The sequence below is a fragment of the Heteronotia binoei genome, chromosome 19 (genome assembly GCF_032191835.1).
Source record: "Heteronotia binoei isolate CCM8104 ecotype False Entrance Well chromosome 19, APGP_CSIRO_Hbin_v1, whole genome shotgun sequence".
NCBI classification, from domain to species: domain Eukaryota; kingdom Metazoa; phylum Chordata; class Lepidosauria; order Squamata; family Gekkonidae; genus Heteronotia; species Heteronotia binoei.
This window is the reverse complement of record NC_083241.1, coordinates 45,571,021-45,589,642: the sequence shown is the minus strand read 5'-3', so window position 1 is coordinate 45,589,642 and position 18,622 is coordinate 45,571,021. Positions and strand designations below refer to the sequence as shown.

The 18,622-nt window shown below is 58.6% G+C and overlaps 2 protein-coding genes across 2 annotated transcripts; both read right to left on the bottom strand.

Annotated features, from left to right (window-relative positions):
* Nucleotides 1–262: 262 nt before the first annotated feature.
* RSL24D1 (ribosomal L24 domain containing 1) lies at nt 263–3,019 on the bottom strand. The gene is given in 7 exon segments (XM_060260057.1): nt 263–512; nt 1,474–1,559; nt 2,125–2,188; nt 2,473–2,545; nt 2,694–2,807; nt 2,938–2,988; nt 2,990–3,019. Coding segments are annotated over 7 exon segments (492 nt in total). The 3' UTR covers nt 263–438.
* A 5,239-nt stretch (nt 3,020–8,258) lies between these two features.
* On the bottom strand, nt 8,259–16,864 carry RAB27A (RAB27A, member RAS oncogene family). Its single transcript, XM_060259930.1, has 6 exons — nt 16,846–16,864; nt 11,695–11,866; nt 10,694–10,779; nt 9,836–9,939; nt 9,086–9,209; nt 8,259–8,460 (listed from the first exon to the last, which is right to left on the bottom strand). Exons 2-6 carry the CDS (start codon nt 11,845–11,847, stop codon nt 8,259–8,261), a joined length of 669 nt encoding a protein of 222 aa, XP_060115913.1. The 5' UTR covers nt 11,848–11,866; nt 16,846–16,864.
* Between the last annotated feature and the right edge of the window lie 1,758 nt (nt 16,865–18,622).

The following is an 18,622-nucleotide window of genomic DNA, read 5'->3' as shown; positions in this document are numbered from 1 at the left end:
CCTGGAGGAAGAGGAGGGGTCTCTCGGGGTGAATGGCACCTCCCTGTTTGGAGGCAGGAGGTCTCTGAGGGCCAGTGGGTGGGGGTGCAAAACATGGCTAGAGAAAGCCTTTTTCCAGCTACCCGGCAAGCAGCCCACTGAAGACAAAACCAGCCACACCTCCCTCCTGCAGGGCACACGTGGATGCAATCACTGGATGCAGCCCCCCGCCCCAAGCATGGTCTCCGTGGATTCCAGCAACAGGCACACAAAAGGCTCACACTGGCTGCGGCAGCTGTTTTACTTGCTTACCATTTCACTATACAAATAAGAGCACCTGCCCTGACTGACCCCAGAGCCCAAGGAGAAGCAGCGCCTCCCCCCCTCCCGATCATCAAAGGGGCAGCTGCCTGCAAAGATGGGCCCTCAGCCAAGCCCCAACCCAGAGAAACAGCCTCTCTAGGCAGAATCCTCCATGGCCACGGCTTCCTCCAGTTTCTGGACCATCTTCTCTTCCAGCTGCTTGGCTTTGCCTGGAAGTCACAAAAAAGATTGTTCAGTTCAGCTCCCCATGAGTCCCAGCCCCTTCCTTTCCTTCTTGCTGGCTGCAGAGGTTCAACTCTTGCTTCAGGGGGAAATGGTCCTTTTCCTGTACTACTGGAAGGGCCCTGAACAGCCATGTCCTGGCTGCCCTCCTTGAACTCAGATCTGCATCGTGGGGCCTCCAACGGAACAGGAGCACCACCTCGGGAAACAGCACTCTCTGGCACACCCAAGAAGCCTTCCTTCCCACCTGGAGCACCAGCAGCCTCCTCCCAGGTATGAGCACAGGCCAACCAAGTGACCCCCCTGCCCCCCTGCATCCCTTTCTGAGCCACCTTCCACACCCCCAACAGCCCACATAGGACTACAGCTTCAGCATGCTGCTATCGGCTCTGCTCAACCGTGCTCAAGGCAGCCTCTGATTTCCTCCCACCTTTGTGCAGAAGGCCAGTCTGAGGGGCTCTGGAGTCCACCAGCAGAGAACTCTGAATGGCCACAGCCTCTGCATACCACCCTAGGGGGTGTCCTGGCAGGGCCCTGCCTGGGATTCAGCGGCGAGGGCTTCACCACAGGAGAACTTCCCTTTGCAAAGGCTCAAGGGGATCGGTGGATGCTTCCCTTACGCTCACTCCGGAGACAGAGCAAGGGGGTGCACCTGACCTTTCCATTGAGAGGTGGGACTCCCAAGCCCTGCAGACAACACATCTCAGTGTCCCCTCTAAGCTGTTAGTGTGAGCTAGCTCAGTTTTTTAGCCTTTAGCTCACACAGGAAAAATAACCCCAGAGCAAACTAACTTGTGTAGTAGCTCAGAGCAGAATTTTTGCTCACAAAACTCCTCAGCTTAGAGACAGCATTGCTGGTGTCACACCTCCCAAGTCTGGCAAGCCGTGTTTGACTACGGACATTGCGAAGCTGTTTTCAAGCAGTCCGTGTCACAGGGGGAAGCTCACCTGCATGTGGAGCCCGAATGAGGTGGATGTTCTGCTTGACTTCCTTGATGTCTTGAGCCTTCTGCAATTCTTTGCCCTTTTTTAGCCTAAGAGGAGGGGGTGGAAAAGTCTTGTTTATTCCAAAACTAATTGCAAACAGGATGTGACGCCACAGTCACAGACTTTAAGTGCACACAAATGAAATAGCTTTTGTTTTTTTTAAAAAAGAGTTTGCTGTTGAGAATTCATTCAGCATCTGGATGCTGCTGTGGATGTCTGGGCTGCCTGTTGCGCCCCCAATTCATTCTCCCCATATGCAGCACTGACCCCAGCTCCTGGAAGCAGACCTCTTCCCCCATGGAAAGAGCAGGTAGCGCCACCTTCTGTTAAACAGGACAGATGGACTCACCTGCTAGCTGCATCTGAAGGAGTGACTGCAAGGCCACATTCTGTGAGCCCTGAAGGTGCTCCTAGGCTCCTGCCCTTCTGTACTGCCACAGACAGACTTACGCAGCCACCAGCATTGATATCTCTTCCCCAGAAAAATGTATGGAAGAATCCTGGACTAATTACGGGGATTTCCCTTTGAGGAGTCTGGCTGCTTCTGGGCACCGAGATTTCTGCTGGGGCCAAAGCTCAGCTCAAGCTGGAAGGTCCTCCTGGCCCCCCTACCTGTTCATGATGAACTTGGCTTGGCGCTTCTGCTTGATCTCCTCCACTCGCCTCATCGCATCCACTGGGGGGGAACAAGGGGGAGGGGGAGGGGGGGATGGTGTGCATTACAACAATCTTCCCAGACTCAGGCGGTGAAGCCACTGTTTTTTGCTTTAGCTTTCTGATACGGGAATTAAGATGCATCTGTGTGGAAGCACTGCGGCCCAGTATCAGCTGAAGTTCACTCTGCTTATGTGAAGCCCGGAGCCCCTTTGCTTTCTTTGCAGGCAGGGGGCTCCATCCGGGCAGTTTTGGGAGGAGAAAGGGAAAGGCGGAGGGGGGGGGGTGAGGAGGCCCCCCACTCACCTGTCTTCTGCCACAGCTCTCGCTGGTACTTCACGGGCTCGTTCCTCCGCTTCTCAAACTCGAAGGAGTTGTCCTGTGAGGGACACGGCGGGGGAGGGAGGAGGATGATTCGGGGCGGAGAGGGGGGGGTCCCAGGGCCCCGCCAGGCCCAGCAGCAGCAGAAGGGGGGTCGGGGGGTGGGCTGGCTGCCTCCCTCCCCCGCCCCACTCCTCCCCACTCACCACGGCCAGCTCCTTGCCGGCGGCCTTGCGGAAGGCCTTGGTCCAGCGCACCTTCCGGGGGTTCCTCTTCTTCTTGAAGCCCTTGTGGCATTTGGAGCGGCAGAACCGGAACACCTGCCGGGGGGGGAGGGGAGGAGATGAGCGGAGGGAGGGAGGGAGGGACGGCAGGGGGACCCCATGGGCCGGGCGGGGCCGCACCTCGAGGGGAGAAGAGGAGGCCTGGCCAGGACCCTCCCCCGCCTACCTTGCAGTCGTTGCGGACGAAGGCGACGCCGTGGCCGGGGTAGAGAGGCCCCCGCGCAGAAGTAGCACCGCTCCACCCGCATCTCGCTCGCTCGCTCGCTCAGCCGGCGCCGCAGGAAGCCGGAATCGGAAATGCCCCTCTCGCTACTCCAGGGCCGCGGCCAGAGCGGCACTGCCGATGTCACACCGCCCCCTGCCGGAGGGAGAGCGGAGACGCAGCAGGAGGAAGACCCACGTGGCCACGCCCCGCCCCCAGGGAGAAGAGCCGGCCGCCGCTGACCCCGCCCGCCTGGGGTCGCTCAAAGTCAGGAGGGGTTTGACTCTCTCAGCCCCACCCACCTCCCAGGGTGTCTGTTGTGGGGGGAGAAGACAGCAGATTGTAAGCTGCTCTGAGAGAAGGGCGGGGTATAAATCTACGGTCTTCTTCACTGCTGCAGCACAGGGGGTTGACACTGGGCTGCAATCTCCCCCCCCCCCCCCCAGTTTGGTGTGGTGGTGAAGTGCGCGGACTCTTATCTGGGAAACCGGGTTGGATTCCCCCCTCCTCCACTTGCACCTGCTGGAATGGCCTTGGGTCAGCCATAGATCTCTTATCTGGGAGAACCGGGTTTGATTCCCCACTCCTCCACTTGCAGCTGCTGGAATGGCCTTGGGTCAGCCAGCGCTCTCTTATCTGGGAGAACCGGGTTTGATTCCCCACTCCTCCACTTGCAGCTGCTGGAATTGCCTTGGGTCAGCCAGAGCTCTCTTATCTGGGAGAACCGGGTTTGATTCCCCACTCCTCCACTTGCACCTGCTGGAATGGCCTTGGGTCAGCCATAGCTCTCTTATCTGGGAGAACCGGGTTGGATTCCCCACTCCTCCACTTGCACCTGCTGGAATGGCCTTGGGTCAGCCAGAGCTCTCTTATCTGGGAGAACCGGGTTCGATTCCCCACTCCTCCACTTGCAGCTGCTGGAATGGCCTTGGGTTAGCCATAGATCTCTTATCTGGGAGAACCGGGTTGCATTCCCCACTCCTCCACTTGCACCTGCTGGAATGGCCTTGGGTCAGCCATAGATCTCTTATCTGGGAGAACCGGGTTGCATTCCCCACTCCTCCACTTGCAGCTGCTGGAATGGCCTTGGGTCAGTCAGAGCTCTCTTATCTGGGAGAACCGGGTTCGATTCCCCACTCCTCCACTTGCACCTGCTGGAATGGCCTTGGGTTAGCCATAGATCTCTTATCTGGGAGAACCGGGTTGCATTCCCCACTCCTCCACTTGCACCTGCTGGAATGGCCTTGGGTCAGCCATAGATCTCTTATCTGGGAGAACCGGGTTGCATTCCCCACTCCTCCACTTGCACCTGCTGGAATGGCCTTGGGTCAGCCATAGATCTCTTATCTGGGAGAACCGGGTTGGATTCCCCACTCCTCCACTTGCAGCTGCTGGAATGGCCTTGGGTCAGTCAGAGCTCTCTTATCTGGGAGAACCGGGTTCGATTCCCCACTCCTCCACTTGCACCTGCTGGAATGGCCTTGGGTTAGCCATAGATCTCTTATCTGGGAGAACCGGGTTGCATTCCCCACTCCTCCACTTGCACCTGCTGGAATGGCCTTGGGTCAGCCATAGATCTCTTATCTGGGAGAACCGGGTTGCATTCCCCACTCCTCCACTTGCACCTGCTGGAATGGCCTTGGGTCAGCCATAGCTCTCTTATCTGGGAGAACCGGGTTGGATTCCCCACTCCTCCCCTTGCACCTGCTGGAATGGCCTTGGGTCAGCCAGAGCTCTCTTATCTGGGAGAACCGGGTTGGATTCCCCACTCCTCCACTTGCACCTGCTGGAATGGCCTTGGGTCAGCCATGGCTCTCCTATCTGGGAGAACTGGGTTGGATTCCCCACTCCTCCACTTGCAGCTGCTGGAATGGCCTTGGGTCAGCCATGGCTCTCTTATCTGGGAGAACCGGGTTTGATTCCCCCCTCCTCCACTTGCACCTGCTGGAATGGCCTTGGGTCAGCCATAGATCTCTTATCTGGGAGAACCGGGTTTGATTCCCCACTCCTCCACTTGCAGCTGCTGGAATGGCCTTGGGTCAGCCATAGATCTCTTATCTGGGAGAACCGGGTTGGATTCCCCACTCCTCCACTTGCACCTGCTGGAATGGCCTTGGGTCAGCCATAGCTCTCTTATCTGGGAGAACCGGGTTGGATTCCCCACTCCTCCCCTTGCACCTGCTGGAATGGCCTTGGGTCAGCCAGAGCTCTCTTATCTGGGAGAACCGGGTTGGATTCCCCACTCCTCCACTTGCACCTGCTGGAATGGCCTTGGGTCAGCCATAGATCTCTTATCTGGAGAACCGGGTTTGATTCCCCACTCCTCTACTTGCAGCTGCAGGAATGGCCTTGGGTCAGCCAGAGCTCTCTTATCTGGGAGAACCGGGTTGGATTCCCCAGTCCTCCACTTGCACCTGCTGGAATGGCCTTGGATCAGCCAGAGCTCTCTTATCTGGAAGAACCAGGTTTGATTCCCCCCTCCTCTGCTTGCACCTGCTGGAATGGCCTTGGGTCAGCCAGAGCTCTCTTCTGTGGGAGAATGGGGTTTGATTCCCCACTCCTCTACTTGCACCTGCTGGAATGGCCTTGGGTCAGCCAGAGCTCTCGCAGAACTGTCCTTGAAAGGGCAGCTTCTGTCAGAGCTCTCTCAGCCCCACCCACCTCACAGGGTGTTTGTTGTGGGGAAGAAGACATAGGAGATTGTAAGCTGCTTTGAGATTCTGATTCAGAGAAGGGCGGGGTATAAATCTACGGTCTTCTTCACTGCTGCAGCACAAGGGGTTGACACTTTCCTTGAGCTGTTCACTATGACCCCATCAGCCTGTACTTGAAGTTGGGATTCTGTGTCATAGTCTGCATCACCCGATACCAACAGTGAACTTCATTGGCCATATTTTCACCCACCCAATTTGCTGAGATCCTCTTGGAGCTTTCCATGGTTTTCACAAACCTGACTAATTTTGCGTAATCCACAAACTTGGCCACTACACTACTCTTTCGTTCTAGGCAATTTATAAATAAATAGAACTGGCCCCAATACTGATCCTTGGGGATCCTCCCAAGTACCTTCCCTCCATTCTGAGAACTGTCTATTGATTCCTACTCTTTTTTCCTGTATTTAACCAGTTTTTAATCCATAAGTGAGATACCTTGTTAAAAGCCTTTTGAAAGGCCAAGTGTATAATGTATACAGGGCACTGTTGTCTACCTGCTTGCTCGCTTTCGCAAAGAACTCCAAAAGGTTGGTGAGGCAGGACTTCCCTTTGCAGAAGCCATGCTGGTTTTCCCTCAGCAGGCTTTGTCCTTCTAAGTGCCTCACAATTCTCTTTGATTTCACTTTATACTGTTTTGCCTGGGACAGACGGTAGGCTGATTGGCCTGTAATTTCCCGGGTTCCCCTCTGGATGTTTTTTTTAAAAATTGGTGTTGTACTTGTCAGTCTTCTGGAACAGCAGCTGCGTTTAGTGATAGGTTACATATACGGATTAGACCCAGAGGAGTTAGTCTGTTGTTGCAAAATAGTAAAGAATCCAGTAGCACTTTAAGACTAACAAATGTTATCGTAGCATAAGTTTTTGAGAAACCAAGCTCTCTTCATCAGATGTGGATGTAGTAAAGAGTCCAGGTGCTACTAAATCAGCCCTCTCCCACCCAAGTTCCTTAAGAACTCTCGGGCTCCTGCCACCAGGACCTTCATCTCTGGTCCCCTCAAAATGGCTCAGCTCTTCAGACTCCCTTCCTGTGGGGTCCATGCCCCACACTTCCCACCGTGAACACAGAAGCACAAATGTCTAGTTTGTCTTGATGGTTTTGGCAACCTGTTCCTCGAGCTCTCTTTCTGCATGCCTAATTATTGGCTTGCATTTCTTTCCCCAGAGCCTGTGGTCCCTCCTGTTCAGTTCAGTGGGGCAGATTCTTTCCTGTCTGTAGCTTCCTTGACGTGTGTTGTTCACCACACAGGCCTTCTTTAGCCTTGGTAGTGCTTCTCCTAACCTGTGGGATGCATTCTGTTTGGGCTTCAGTTATCATGGTTTTAAATGGCTTCCAAGCTATTTGCAACTACTCCCTCTTAGTACATCCAGATGTTCAGGAAGATGCATTCAGAAGTGTTATCTGGCTGCTGTCAACATGCCCAGCATGTTTCAAGACAAAGACCCTCCCATAACCTCCCCCCACCCCGACACAAACAAGCAGGTATTTCTTTGGCCAGATTCCCCAGTTCCTGAAGCAGATTTGCCAGACAGCCAGTTAACGTTTCAGCTCTATTCGGCTTGTGGTTCTGAGGCTGGGTGTTGCATCCCAGAGAGGGTGTGGGAGTGCGTGGAATCTGGCTGACTCCTGGCGTGCTTAGTGCCTGGGGGCTCCTGGCTCTGGCTGTGAGTGGCACGTGAGAGGCCGGGCACAGGTGCCAAGGGTGACTGTGTGCTGGGGCAGAGGGCTGCTAGGGCAAGAACATTTGGCAACGTGGTGCAAAGTGCTGAAGAATGTGTGCCCCTGCTGAAACCCCACAGGGTGTTATGAGAGGAAGTGCCAGAGGGAGGGAAGGCAGGCAGGAATTCCACTCTGCCACTGAAAGGTTTGGGGAGGGGGTTGCTCTCTGCCCTTTCTGTCCTGCGCAGAAGATGCTCAGGGAAGGCTGCCCTGCAGTTGCGAATCAGTGAACCGCTTTGGACTATTGCTGACGCACAAGGAAACCATCACCACAAATGCCCACACAAGGAAACCAGAGGTGTCAACTGAGGAGATTTCATTCAAGTAAAGGAAGACCTCACCGCGCCAGAGAGCCCGTGCTAGCCGTGTCAGTCCCCCTGGGATGAACCAGCAGTGTGTACTTGGGGCCAAGAACCTTAGCGGCAAGCGTGAGCTGCCCTGTCAAAACACAAGCAAGACTGTGTGTGACGCTTCTGTCCTCCCTTCAGTGTGCACACTTTGCCCATCGACGTTGAGGCAGGCGGCGGCATCTGTGCGCATCCAGCGCAGGGGTTTGTGAGACTTTGCCCTGGGAGTGCATGGAATCTAAAACAGGAGCTCTCCAGCCATTCACAGGAAGTGACTTGTGTGTCTCCCAATCAATGGTTTTATTGCTGCCATGAGCGAATCGGAATTCCATTACAGGGCAAAAGTACTCCGGGCAGGAGCCCTCCGCTAATCTGCAAAGCACCAGGTGGGTCCTGGGCAGGAACCTCCAAGCTCTTCTGCATCTGAGCAAGGCAAGAGCGGCCTGGGAACGGATCCCTGCCCCCCCCGCCCGCCCCGGAGAGCACAGCTGTGTCCCTGACGGGGCCCTAGCAGCCACATCGGCTTTTCTCCTTCTCCTCCTCAGTGAGCTGCTCCGTTGAGCTGTGGCCATTGGACTGCACCATCCCTTCTGGGATCCAGGACTTGTCCACACACCGTTCCATGCGCTTCATGATGAGGTCCAGCAGTGTCTCGATGGCCTGGCTGACGTTGGTCCCGCTGGCTGCGCTCGTTTCAAAGTACGGGATCCTGCCAGGGGCAAAGCCGCAGACTCAGGCAGAGGGCCCAGGAAGCTGCTGGAGAGTGCTGCCCCCCCCCCCCCCCCCGGCAAGGCTCCTGCTGTGGCACTAGTGCGGGCTCTGCCACTTTCTTGCCCGGCCACCATTCCTTCTGCAGCAGCAATGCCAAGCTCAGCTCAGCTGGCATAGAGGGGAGGGAAGGGACAAGGGGTCTCCCAGCACCTGCTTCCCACCTGCTGGCTGGCTGGCTGGCTCCCTCGAGCCCCCCAAGGCAGGGAGGGGCACCCACTCCAGGGCGGGAAACCCCTGTGGGGTGGAGCCTGGGGAGGAGAGGGGCATCATGTCCAGCCTCTGGGGAGCTGATCTCTTCCATCCGGAAGAGAGTCTCATTCTGGGAGAGCTCCAGGCCCCCTCTGGAGGATGGCACCCACCCTCCCCAGCAGCCTGCCTGTTGGCTTGGAGCCCCAAGAGGGAGGGGCTGGGGCCACTCCACAAACCCCCCCACACACCTGGGATCTTCGGCTCGGCCCTGGAGAGAGGAAGCCCTTTTCCCTTTCGTTTTGGGGGTCTCCTCCCCCCAGCCACAGCAGAAAGACAGAAGGGAGATTTGGGGAGGGGGGCGGCGGAATACTTGCCCATATTTCTCCGCCAGCTCCTTGGCATCCTCCGCTTTGACTGCCCTCTGCTCTTCCAGGTCATTTTTGTTTCCGCACAAGACCACGTCCGGGTTGTCGCAGTAGGCATGCAGTTGGAGCTGGCCTGGCGGAAGAGCAGAGGTCAGCAGGGCACCAGCCTCAAGGGTGGGGAAGTGGGATCTAGGCTGCCTCCTGTGCCTGCTCTTCTTGTGGCACCAGAGCCAGAGCCAAGCAAAGAGGCCCATTTAGCAGCCCTGCAAGAAAGCGGGAGCTGGGAAAGTGGTGAGGCTCTTGGGATGCTTGTCCCCCCAGCCCCTCTGCCCTCTGGGCTGCGCAGCTGAACACTGGGTGGGCTCCTCCTCTGCAGCTAGGGCCCCCAGGCCTCGGGGAGCAGAGCTGGGGAAGGAAGGAAGGAAGGAAGGAAGGAAGGAAGGAAGGAAGGAAGGAAGGAAGGAAGGAAGGAAGGAAGGAAGGAAGGAAGGAAGGAAGGAAGGAAGGAAGGAAGGAAGGAAGAGGGGCAGCTCTGCCGGAGAGCCCCTGGTGCGTGCGGGACAGAGCTGGGGCCTGACTGACTAGACCGCAGCCCCCAGGAGGGGAGCCTGGCCAAGGCAGCTGCAGGCGTCCAGAGCAGCCAGCATGCAAGGGCTGACCGAGGGAGCAGAGCCCCAGTCTGGCTGCATGTGGAAACCTTGACCCCCCGCCCTGGGCCACCCCCCCGCCCCACAAGAGAGCGGAGCGAAAGGGGCCTACTCATCCAGTTCCGGATGTTGAGAAAGCTCTGCTCGCTGGTCAGGTCGAAGAGGAGGAGGAAGCCCATGGCGTCTCTGAAGAAGGCGGTGGTCAGGCTCCGGTACCTGCCCGAAGACAAGCAGGGCTCCTTGGGGAAGGCCAGCCTAGCCTCCTCTCCCTGGGGGCTTCCAGCCACAATGAGGGAGGGAGGGAGGGAGGGAAGGCAGGTCTGGGATGCTCAGGGACAAAGCCTGAGGGAAACGTGGAGAGCCCCCAAGGGACTTTTCTCTTGCCTGTTGGGCGGGGGGTTCATCAGGGACACGAGACCAGAGAAGCCCATCTACGTGACTCCCTGGGAGGTGACTTGACTGTGGCCCACCCTTGGTCTCGGAGGGGAGGCAGGGAGTCCAAGTCCCTCTTCAGCAGAGAGGAGGAGATTGGATTTATACCCCGCCCTTCGCTAGCTGAAGGAGTCTCAGAGGGGCTTCCAATCCCCTTCCCCTTCCCCTCCACAACAGACACCCTGTGAGGCACGTGAGGCTGAGAGAACAGCTCTGACCCCAGGTCACTCCAGCAGGTGCGTGGGGAGTCAAGCCTGGTTCTTCCACTGCACCAGGCTGGCTCTCAGACCCCTGAGCCAAGTGGGCTTGGAAAGGGGTCCCGCTGCTCAGGGTGCCAGGAGGGCACAGGGAGGGCCGCCCAGCTGGCCAAAGGCACAACGGGCCCCACCCACTCCCAGACTGGAATGCTGGCGGATCCAGCCCCTTCCCGCCCCCAGTGGATCACAGCAGGGGAAGGCACCTCCACTCCCTGCCCCCCCCCAGCACTGCTTTACTCTGCTCAGAACCCCTCCCCCCTGGCCATGTCCTCCCCCCACACCTTTCTTGCCCGGCGGTGTCCCAGAGCTGCAGGTGAATCCTCTGCCCTCTGCCACTGAGGCCATCTGGCCCGTGGGGCCGGTACACCTGGGGTGGAAAGGAAGCTGTGATGAAATGTGGGGCCAGGGGAGCCCCTCGGCTCCCAAGCCCAGCAGAGCTCCTCCAACAGCACCGGCCTGCAACTTCAGAAGGTGTTTAGGGGCTGTGGGGGGGGGGGGGCAGGAAGCAGCTCTTTCTACCTGCTGCTTCCCTCTCTGCTCTTGCTCCAACTGCCTCTGTGAGGCTGCGTGGGGAGGGAGGGGGGAGAATTGCACCCCCAGAGCCCCAGGGGCAGCACAGGCCGGGGGGGGGGGCAGGCGGATGGAGTCAGGACGGGTTCTCTTCCAGAGGAGCACCAGCACCCTTCTGGCCCCAAGGAACGGGGGGGGGGGGGAGGCGGGCACCCCAGGGATTGCCCCCTCCCTCCCTTCAAAAGCAAGTGGAAAACATTTATGCAGCGCAGCCCTCCCAGCCCCCCCCCGAGAAATACCAGAGGGCTTGTGGGGGAGGGGGGCCTTTGGGGGAGCAGCTGGAGCTTGGTCTGCCCACTGCCAGAGCGTGACACCCCCTTGGGCAACATGGCTGCTTGTGCAAGCGGGGGGCGGGGTGGAAGGTGAAAACGATGACCTCCCCCCGCAAACAGCTGCAACACGGTTTTGTGCCTCCTGCTCAAGACCCACCCCAGAAAAGAGGAGCCGCAGTCGTGAGGCTCTTTGGGGGCCCCCAGGGATGGAGCACGTTGGATGGGCCGACACCCTCTGTGTCACACAGGGGCCTTGGTGGGTGGGGGAGGGCGTGGCTCAGGCATTCTCAGCAGGCGAGCCCCTCCCCAGAGAAGGTCTGCAGCCCCCCTCCCCCACATGCAGGCAGGGAAGGGCATCTGTGCACGCAGGATGCCAGAACACTCTTGAAGCAGCCGTCTTCCACTGGGAGCTTTCTGTGTACATGCAGGTTTAGACTTACCACTCTCTTCTCCCGGAAGTCGATGCCCACCGTTGTTATGAATTTGGAGTGGAATTTGCCGTCGGTGTACTGATAGAGGATGCTGGTCTTGCCAACGCCGGAGTCTCCCAGAGCTAAGAACTTGATCAGGTAGTCGTAGTCCCCATCAGACATCGTGAGAACGTGGGCAGTCCTGCAGAAGCCGGGGCAGGGGGGAGGCTGTGGAACAGCCCCAGGGTGCTCATCCAAAGGCATCGCTCCACTCTTGGTCAGCCGTGGCCCACAGCCCCACCTCTCACCCCCTGAAGGGTTTCCTCCATGGGGACGTCTTCAGAACCCCCACCACCACCACACACCAGCAGGGGAGTTGCTGCCCAAGCCCTCCTCGTCTGCAAGGGGTGGGGGTGGGCCCAGGCTTCGTCCTGCCTCATCAGGACAGTGCTGGGCACAAAAGGCCCACCACAGAACAGCCCTCTGGGCAGGAGGGGCCAGGGAATCGCCATTGGCCAGCCAAATCCTCCAGGTGCGCTGGGGGGAGCCACTCCTTTGGACAGCACACAAGCACACAACCGTGCGGCTGCAGCTGACTGATGTCTCTACCTCCCTGCAACCCCCCCCCCCCCCGCTGAATGGGAAGGCCTGGAAAAGACACCCCCCACACACGTGAACAAGAATTGTGTGCTCTCTGGACACCAGAAACCAGCAGCCTGCGCAGGAGACCAGGCTGAAGATGCCCTGGCCCCGGATCTCTTCTCATGGGGGCTGCAGCCCAGCGGGGGGGGGGGGGTGGCGGCACAGGGTTCTGAAGCCGGGCGGGGGGGGGGGAGGGAGAAATCACACTGTGCCTCTTCTGGGCTTGCAGTGGCTGGCCAGAACTAGAGGGGGATGCTTCCCCAACGCTCTGTGTAAGACGGGGAGAGAAGGCACCAGAGCTCATCCACAGGAAAGTGGCCGAGGGAGGGGGCTGTGCTGGGGTCCTTCGGACTTCCCTCCAGGTGGGGTGGAGGCTGGGGCTGGATCCTGGCCAGAGCCAGCCAGACCTCAGGAGTCCACCTCCTCCCTGCACAAATATTGAACCTGGGCTCTCCACCCTTCGACTATCAAGAAGCCGGGAAGCCTTTCTGAGAAGGCCCAGGCAGAAGTTCCCCAGGGCCTGCTGCAGAAAGGAGAGCAACTCCAGCCTTTGGCAGAGAGCAGGACATCCCAGCCGGCAGCCCGGCCTCCCTCTCTAGGCTCTCAAGCAGGGCAGAGTGTCTCCCGCCCCCTGGTGCTGCTTATCCCTTGCGGGGCCTGCAGAGCAAACCTCAGGCCTTCTGCTTGCCGGGCTGGTGTAGAGCCCCTCCTCCCTCCAGGGCAGCAGGAGCTGGCCAGCCTGCCTCCTCGAGCCCCCCCCCCCCCTGCAAGGCACCTGTCAGCTGAGCTCCCTGGGGGTGTCCCCGCCAAGTGGGCTGCCTGAGAGCATGTGGTGGTGCACCACATTTAGGATGGCTTGTGGTGCCAGCCAACACGTGCACGCTGGGTCCAAGCCGCCTTGCAGCCATCACAGATGCGCACCCAAGGGTCAGGCCACCTCCCGCAAAGACCCGGCATCGCTGCGAGTGCCAGTCCTCCTGGTGGTCCTCCCACCCCTGGCCCCTGGGAGGCCTTCCCTGCCCCTCTGCCTCACGGAGCCTTGGCAACGGCTGCTGCTGCTCCCTTCAACGCCTCTGCTGTAGTGGCCTGCCCACCCACTGGTGCCATGCCGCTCCTTTGCAAAAAGCGCACTGATGCCCATCCGTGCCCTGCCCAAGGCTTCCTCCACCTTGCCCAGCTGGCTGTTCACCCAGAGCTCTCTTCTCACCCTCCTGCTCCTCTGGCCCTACCCCGGGCACCCCTCCCCACTGCCCCAAGGGGGAGCAGGAGCTGGGCATCAGAGCCCACGGGGGCTGCTCTCTCCAATGCCCTCTCCGGTGGAAGTCACCACCCTGGAAACACAGCGGCTGGAGGGCATCTGCAAACTGTCCAGTCCACCAGCTGACACAGCCAGGCTGGACCCTCAAACCTGCCTTGACCCACCCTCCCCCCCCTTGACTCCCAGTCCCAGGGAGAAGACACGACCCCCCTCACCCCCCCACACACACCTGCCTTGGCCACGCCGGGCTCCTCCACCACTGCACCCCCCCTTGAGAGGCACCACCACTCTTGGTCTCCCTCCCGGCTCCTCTGCAGAGGCACCTTCTTTCTCTCCCCGGCCAGAGCAGCCTCTGGAGCAGCCCCACCTGCTTCGCACACAGCTGGGAGGGAGGGAGGCTTACGTGGCTCCTGTTTGCAGAAGAAGGGAGGTGGCCTCCCCTCCCCCTCCCGCCACTGCCCAGGGCCCCCCAGGGTCAGAGCAGCCAGCTTGTGCACCAGCCTGCCTGCCCGTCCACCCCTCCCTCCCTCCCAGCCCTTCTCCTGAAGCTATGCAAAAGAACAGTGGCAGCACAATATATGAAATACAAAAATACAAAAATACAAAATATTGTGCACAAATACTCTTAACTGGTGTAAATAAAGTTCTATTATAATGAAATGAACAGCCTACAACAGTGGGCATACATTCATACAGTATAAATAGAAATAGAAAACAACAGTCTCAAAACAATATTCCAAGGAGGACCCCACACAGTCACAGAGTTTTCAAAATGAGTACAATGACTCAAAAATAAAGTTCCACAGGAGTCCCTCCGTTGTTTGTTGACTTCTGAAGGACAAATTCTAGCCTTCACGCAAACCCCGGATTTGATTGCGTTCCGCTGCTCCTGCAGCTTCCTCGTAAGTCAACTGAAAAATCCAGCCAAGTTCTTTCTCAAACGCCCATTTTGATATCTTAATTAGCTGCAAATTAAGATATCAAAATGGGCGTTTGAGAAAGAACTTGGCTGGATTTTTCAGTTGACTTACGAGGAAGCTGCAGGAGCAGCGGAACGCAATCAAATCCGGGGTTTGCGTGAAGGCTAGAATTTGTCCTTCAGAAGTCAACAAACAACGGAGGGACTCCTGTGGAACTTTATTTTTGAGTCATTGTACTCATTTTGAAAACTCTGTGACTGTGTGGGGTCCTCCTTGGAATATTGTTTTGAGACTGTTGTTTTCTATTTCTATTTATACTGTATGAATGTATGCCCACTGTTGTAGGCTGTTCATTTCATTATAATAGAACTTTATTTACACCTTCTCCTGAAGCTGGCACCGTCTTCCTGAAAGGGCCAAGGCTGGCATGGCAGTCTGCCCCCTGGGGCCCCAGGAAAGGAAGGGGTCCCCCCACCCGGAACAAGAGAGCGCTGGTCCCCGGAGGGAGGGGGAGCAGGCCTCTGCACCAGGAAGCCCTGGGGGGTGGGACCTCTCTGGATCTTCTAGGCCTCCCCTTCCGGTCTGGTCTGCAGCCTCTTGCTGCCCCCCCCTCTGTGCTCCCTGCTGCAAGCGGCTCAGCTGTAGAGTCCCCTGGGGCTTGGGGGAGTCAGGAGGGAGCGTTCCGACCTCCTGCTGGGCTCCCCAGGAATCCCCAGAGCCCCTCCAGGGCCATCTTGCACTCTGGTCAGGCTTCTGCCCACCCCGGGCTCTGCTCATCCTCCAATTCTTTCAGGGCGCTCTCTCCACCCCTCAAGGGACTTCTGCTCCAGGCACTTCACTCTCCGGCACTGTCACAATCCATAAGAACGACACAGCAAAATAGACACTAAAGAACTCAAAAAACAAGACCCAGTGATAAAACCATCATGGACACAGAAGTTACACACACAAGTCATGAGTGTGCCCGAGGGGGACGAGACAGGCCTTCCGTCCCAGTCGCAGGGCGGGAGTCTCTCACGAAGCTTGAGATCCATACAGCTCACTTCTCCCAACAGTTATCTTCATTACAACAATTTCCTGTCCCTCTGAATGGAGACATCTCAAGGCCTGGGTGGAAGCGGCCTCTGCCAGAAATCCCCGCCCAAGGGGCATCCTCACCAGGGACTCTCCGGCCCCACCCCAAACAGGCTTCCTCGGCCAGCAGCCCCCCACCCCACCCCACCCCCAGGGGCTTGGCCACAGCAGAGGAGCTGCTGCCCAGCCTGGGCTCCTGGGGCAGATGGCGGTTCTGTGCCTGGCTGGACCCCCATCAGCCCTAAGAACCCCAGGCAGGAGCTGGGAAGAGGACGGGTCTGCCCCTCCCACAACCAGCAGAAGGGTGGAGCAGCTGGCTGGGGAGGGGGCCGGCGGGGAGCAGCAGCACCAGCTGAATCCTGGCCTCACCTCAGTCGGAAGGGGCCACATCTAGCTCGCCCCTCCCCCACCCAAGGCAGGCTCAGCTGCTGCTTCAAGACTGCCACCTCCCTCCACAGGGCAAAAAAGGTTCCTACTACCCAGCTGGTACCTTCCAGCCCCTGCTGCCAACGGGCACAGCTCCCTGCCCTCCTCCTCTAAGGGGCAGCCCTTCGGAGAGAAAGCAGTTCTGTCCCCCACCCACCGCCAGACTGAACCTTCCCAAGCCCCTCATCAGCCTTCCCTTGGAGGGCTTCCACTGGCAGGGAGGAGACAGGGCTGGCTGGCTGGCTGTGTGCTTAGCCTGTGCAGCAAGGCGGGACACTTCCCCGGGGCCTTATCTGGCCCTGCAGCTAAGCAAACAGTCATTTGTCTTGGCAAATCCTGGCATGATCACAGGACGGGTGCTGTTGCCCAGCACGCTTCACGCTTGGTCTGCTGGAACTGGCAGCAGGCATCTGTTGCCTCCGCCAGCGACTTCCCTTCCCTCTCCCAAAAGCAGGGCAGGCTTCTGAGCTCCCAGTGCCCAGCACCGCTCAGGAACCCCCCCACCCCCGCCCAAAAGGGACACAGCTCTTGTGGGCAAGTCTGTGCCTCTTTCTCCCAGGGCCTTCCTCCTCCTGTGCTCTTCTCAAGGCTGGAACCAGGATGCAGTCAGTGGGGGCTGCCCCGTTCCAAGATCCCCCGTGGCCTCTCTCTATTCAGCTGCAGCTTGCCTTGGTCTCCTCTCTGTGTTATCCCCACAGCAGCAGCACCCGTGAGGGGGTGAAGCAGAAAGGGTGTGCCTGCCTCAAGGCCACCCAGCGAGCCCCCATGGCAGAGCAGGGAGTCGAGCCCGGTTCCCCCACAGCCTGGCCCTACAGCACACTGGGGGCCCGAGTCCCCCATCCCACCCCCCAAGACTGGTACCTGGCTGGCCTCTCAGCCTGGGAAGGAGGGCGGCATCCTGGAGCTGCTGGCAGATGTGCGAGACACAGAGCGGAGCCCAAGGGAGCGGCTGGCGGCTGCTCGCTCAGTGGTTTTCCTGCTGCCGGCCCTGCGGTCTGGCCGGGCAACTGACAAACTGGATCCTAATCTGCACCATGTGACCTCTGCATAAAGACCTCTTTCTTCATGTTGGTGGGAACGAAGCACAACTCACAAAGTCCCTTTGGAGCAGCCCCTTAACCAAGAGCGTCACGGACTCCCCCATATGGCCCACAAGGAGTGGGGGGGGGCAGCCACTGGGGCCTCCTGCTCATGACCCTCAAAGGCTCAGGGGAGACGAAGCAGGCACTGGGTTGGACTCCTGGCTCAACACGCACTCCCTCCTGGGGACGGAAGGGCAGGCACCAACTCCCCCCGCAACTGCCCAGAGAGCTCAGCTGCCAGCCATGTGATTGGGAGGGGCTCTTAACTGGGGCGCTGCTTCTTTGGCTGCTGCTGGACTTTGGGGCAATCTGTGACAAGACACATCCTCTCAAGTTACATACAGACTTGAGACATCCAGCCCACCCCTCCCAGGGCCAATTGACGGGCACACAGATATCTGCAAAGAGAAACAAGCACTGGTTTTATAAGGAGCTAATCCTCCACCACCACCCAATTTTTGAACCTGCCTTATGGTGTCAAAGCTGCATATGAATTCCAACTGAACAGTTTCTGGTCTGAGGCAAGGTCACACTTTGTGACTCTTGAAAACTTTGGACGCCTCCTGCCAGATCAGACCAGAGGGGGTCCACCTAGTCCACCATCCTGTCTAGCGAAACAGTGAAGAACAGAGAAGAGAGAGGACTTACACCCTGCCTTTCACTAGCTGAAGGAGAGCAGCTTCCAATCTCTTTTCCCTTCCCCTCCCCACAACAGACACCCTGTGAGGCAGATGGGGCTGAGAGAGCTCTTTTGGAGAACTGCTCTTGAGAGGAACAGCTCTGCAAGAATTTGTGACTGGTCCAAGGTCACCCCAGCAGCTCCAAGTGGAGAAGTGGGAAATCAAACCTGGCTGTTCCAGATAAGACTCTGTGCACTTGACTACTACACCAAACAGTGACCAAGCAGTTCCTCCAGAGAGCCAACAGCAGGGCACAGAGGCTGAGGTCCAACATTAGAAGAGTGGAGGAGGCAGGGGCCTCCTTTCAGCTAGCCTGGGACTCTAAGGATTGCCAGACCTGGAGCTGAGTGAGAGCCGTGGAGTCAGATGCCTTGGTGGCCCTCTCTCAGCAGCAGGGGATTCTAGAGCCAGGGGTCCCCCTGCGCTTCTTTGCAGCAAGAAAAGCAATCTCTCCCCCCAGTTTGTGGCAGTGATGAATTTAGGGGGGGCGTGCATTAGGGTGGCCCAAAGGCCGCTTGGTTCTCTGAGTCCCCTGGCCCTTCTTGAACCACCTTCCCCCTCCCGCTCTCGGCAGCAGTGCCCTCTAGGAAAGGGGGGGGGGTCCTGGGGGAGGGGGGCTTCCCCGAGGGGGGGGGCAGAGCGCCCGCCCCTTCCCCAGCCTCCTCCCTCCGCAGGGCGCCGCAGCCAAGGACTCCACGCTGGCCCGGCAGGCAGGCAGATTTATTGACGGACGGGTTGCCAGGTTCACTCGCAGCCTCCGGAGGGCGCCCGAGAGCCCAGTCCCCAGAGCGCGACGGCGCCGCCTCCCTCCCTCCTCCTTCGGGGCGCTGGGCCAGGGGGCCCTTGTGTGGCACCCAGCGGTGGAGGGGCGCCGCT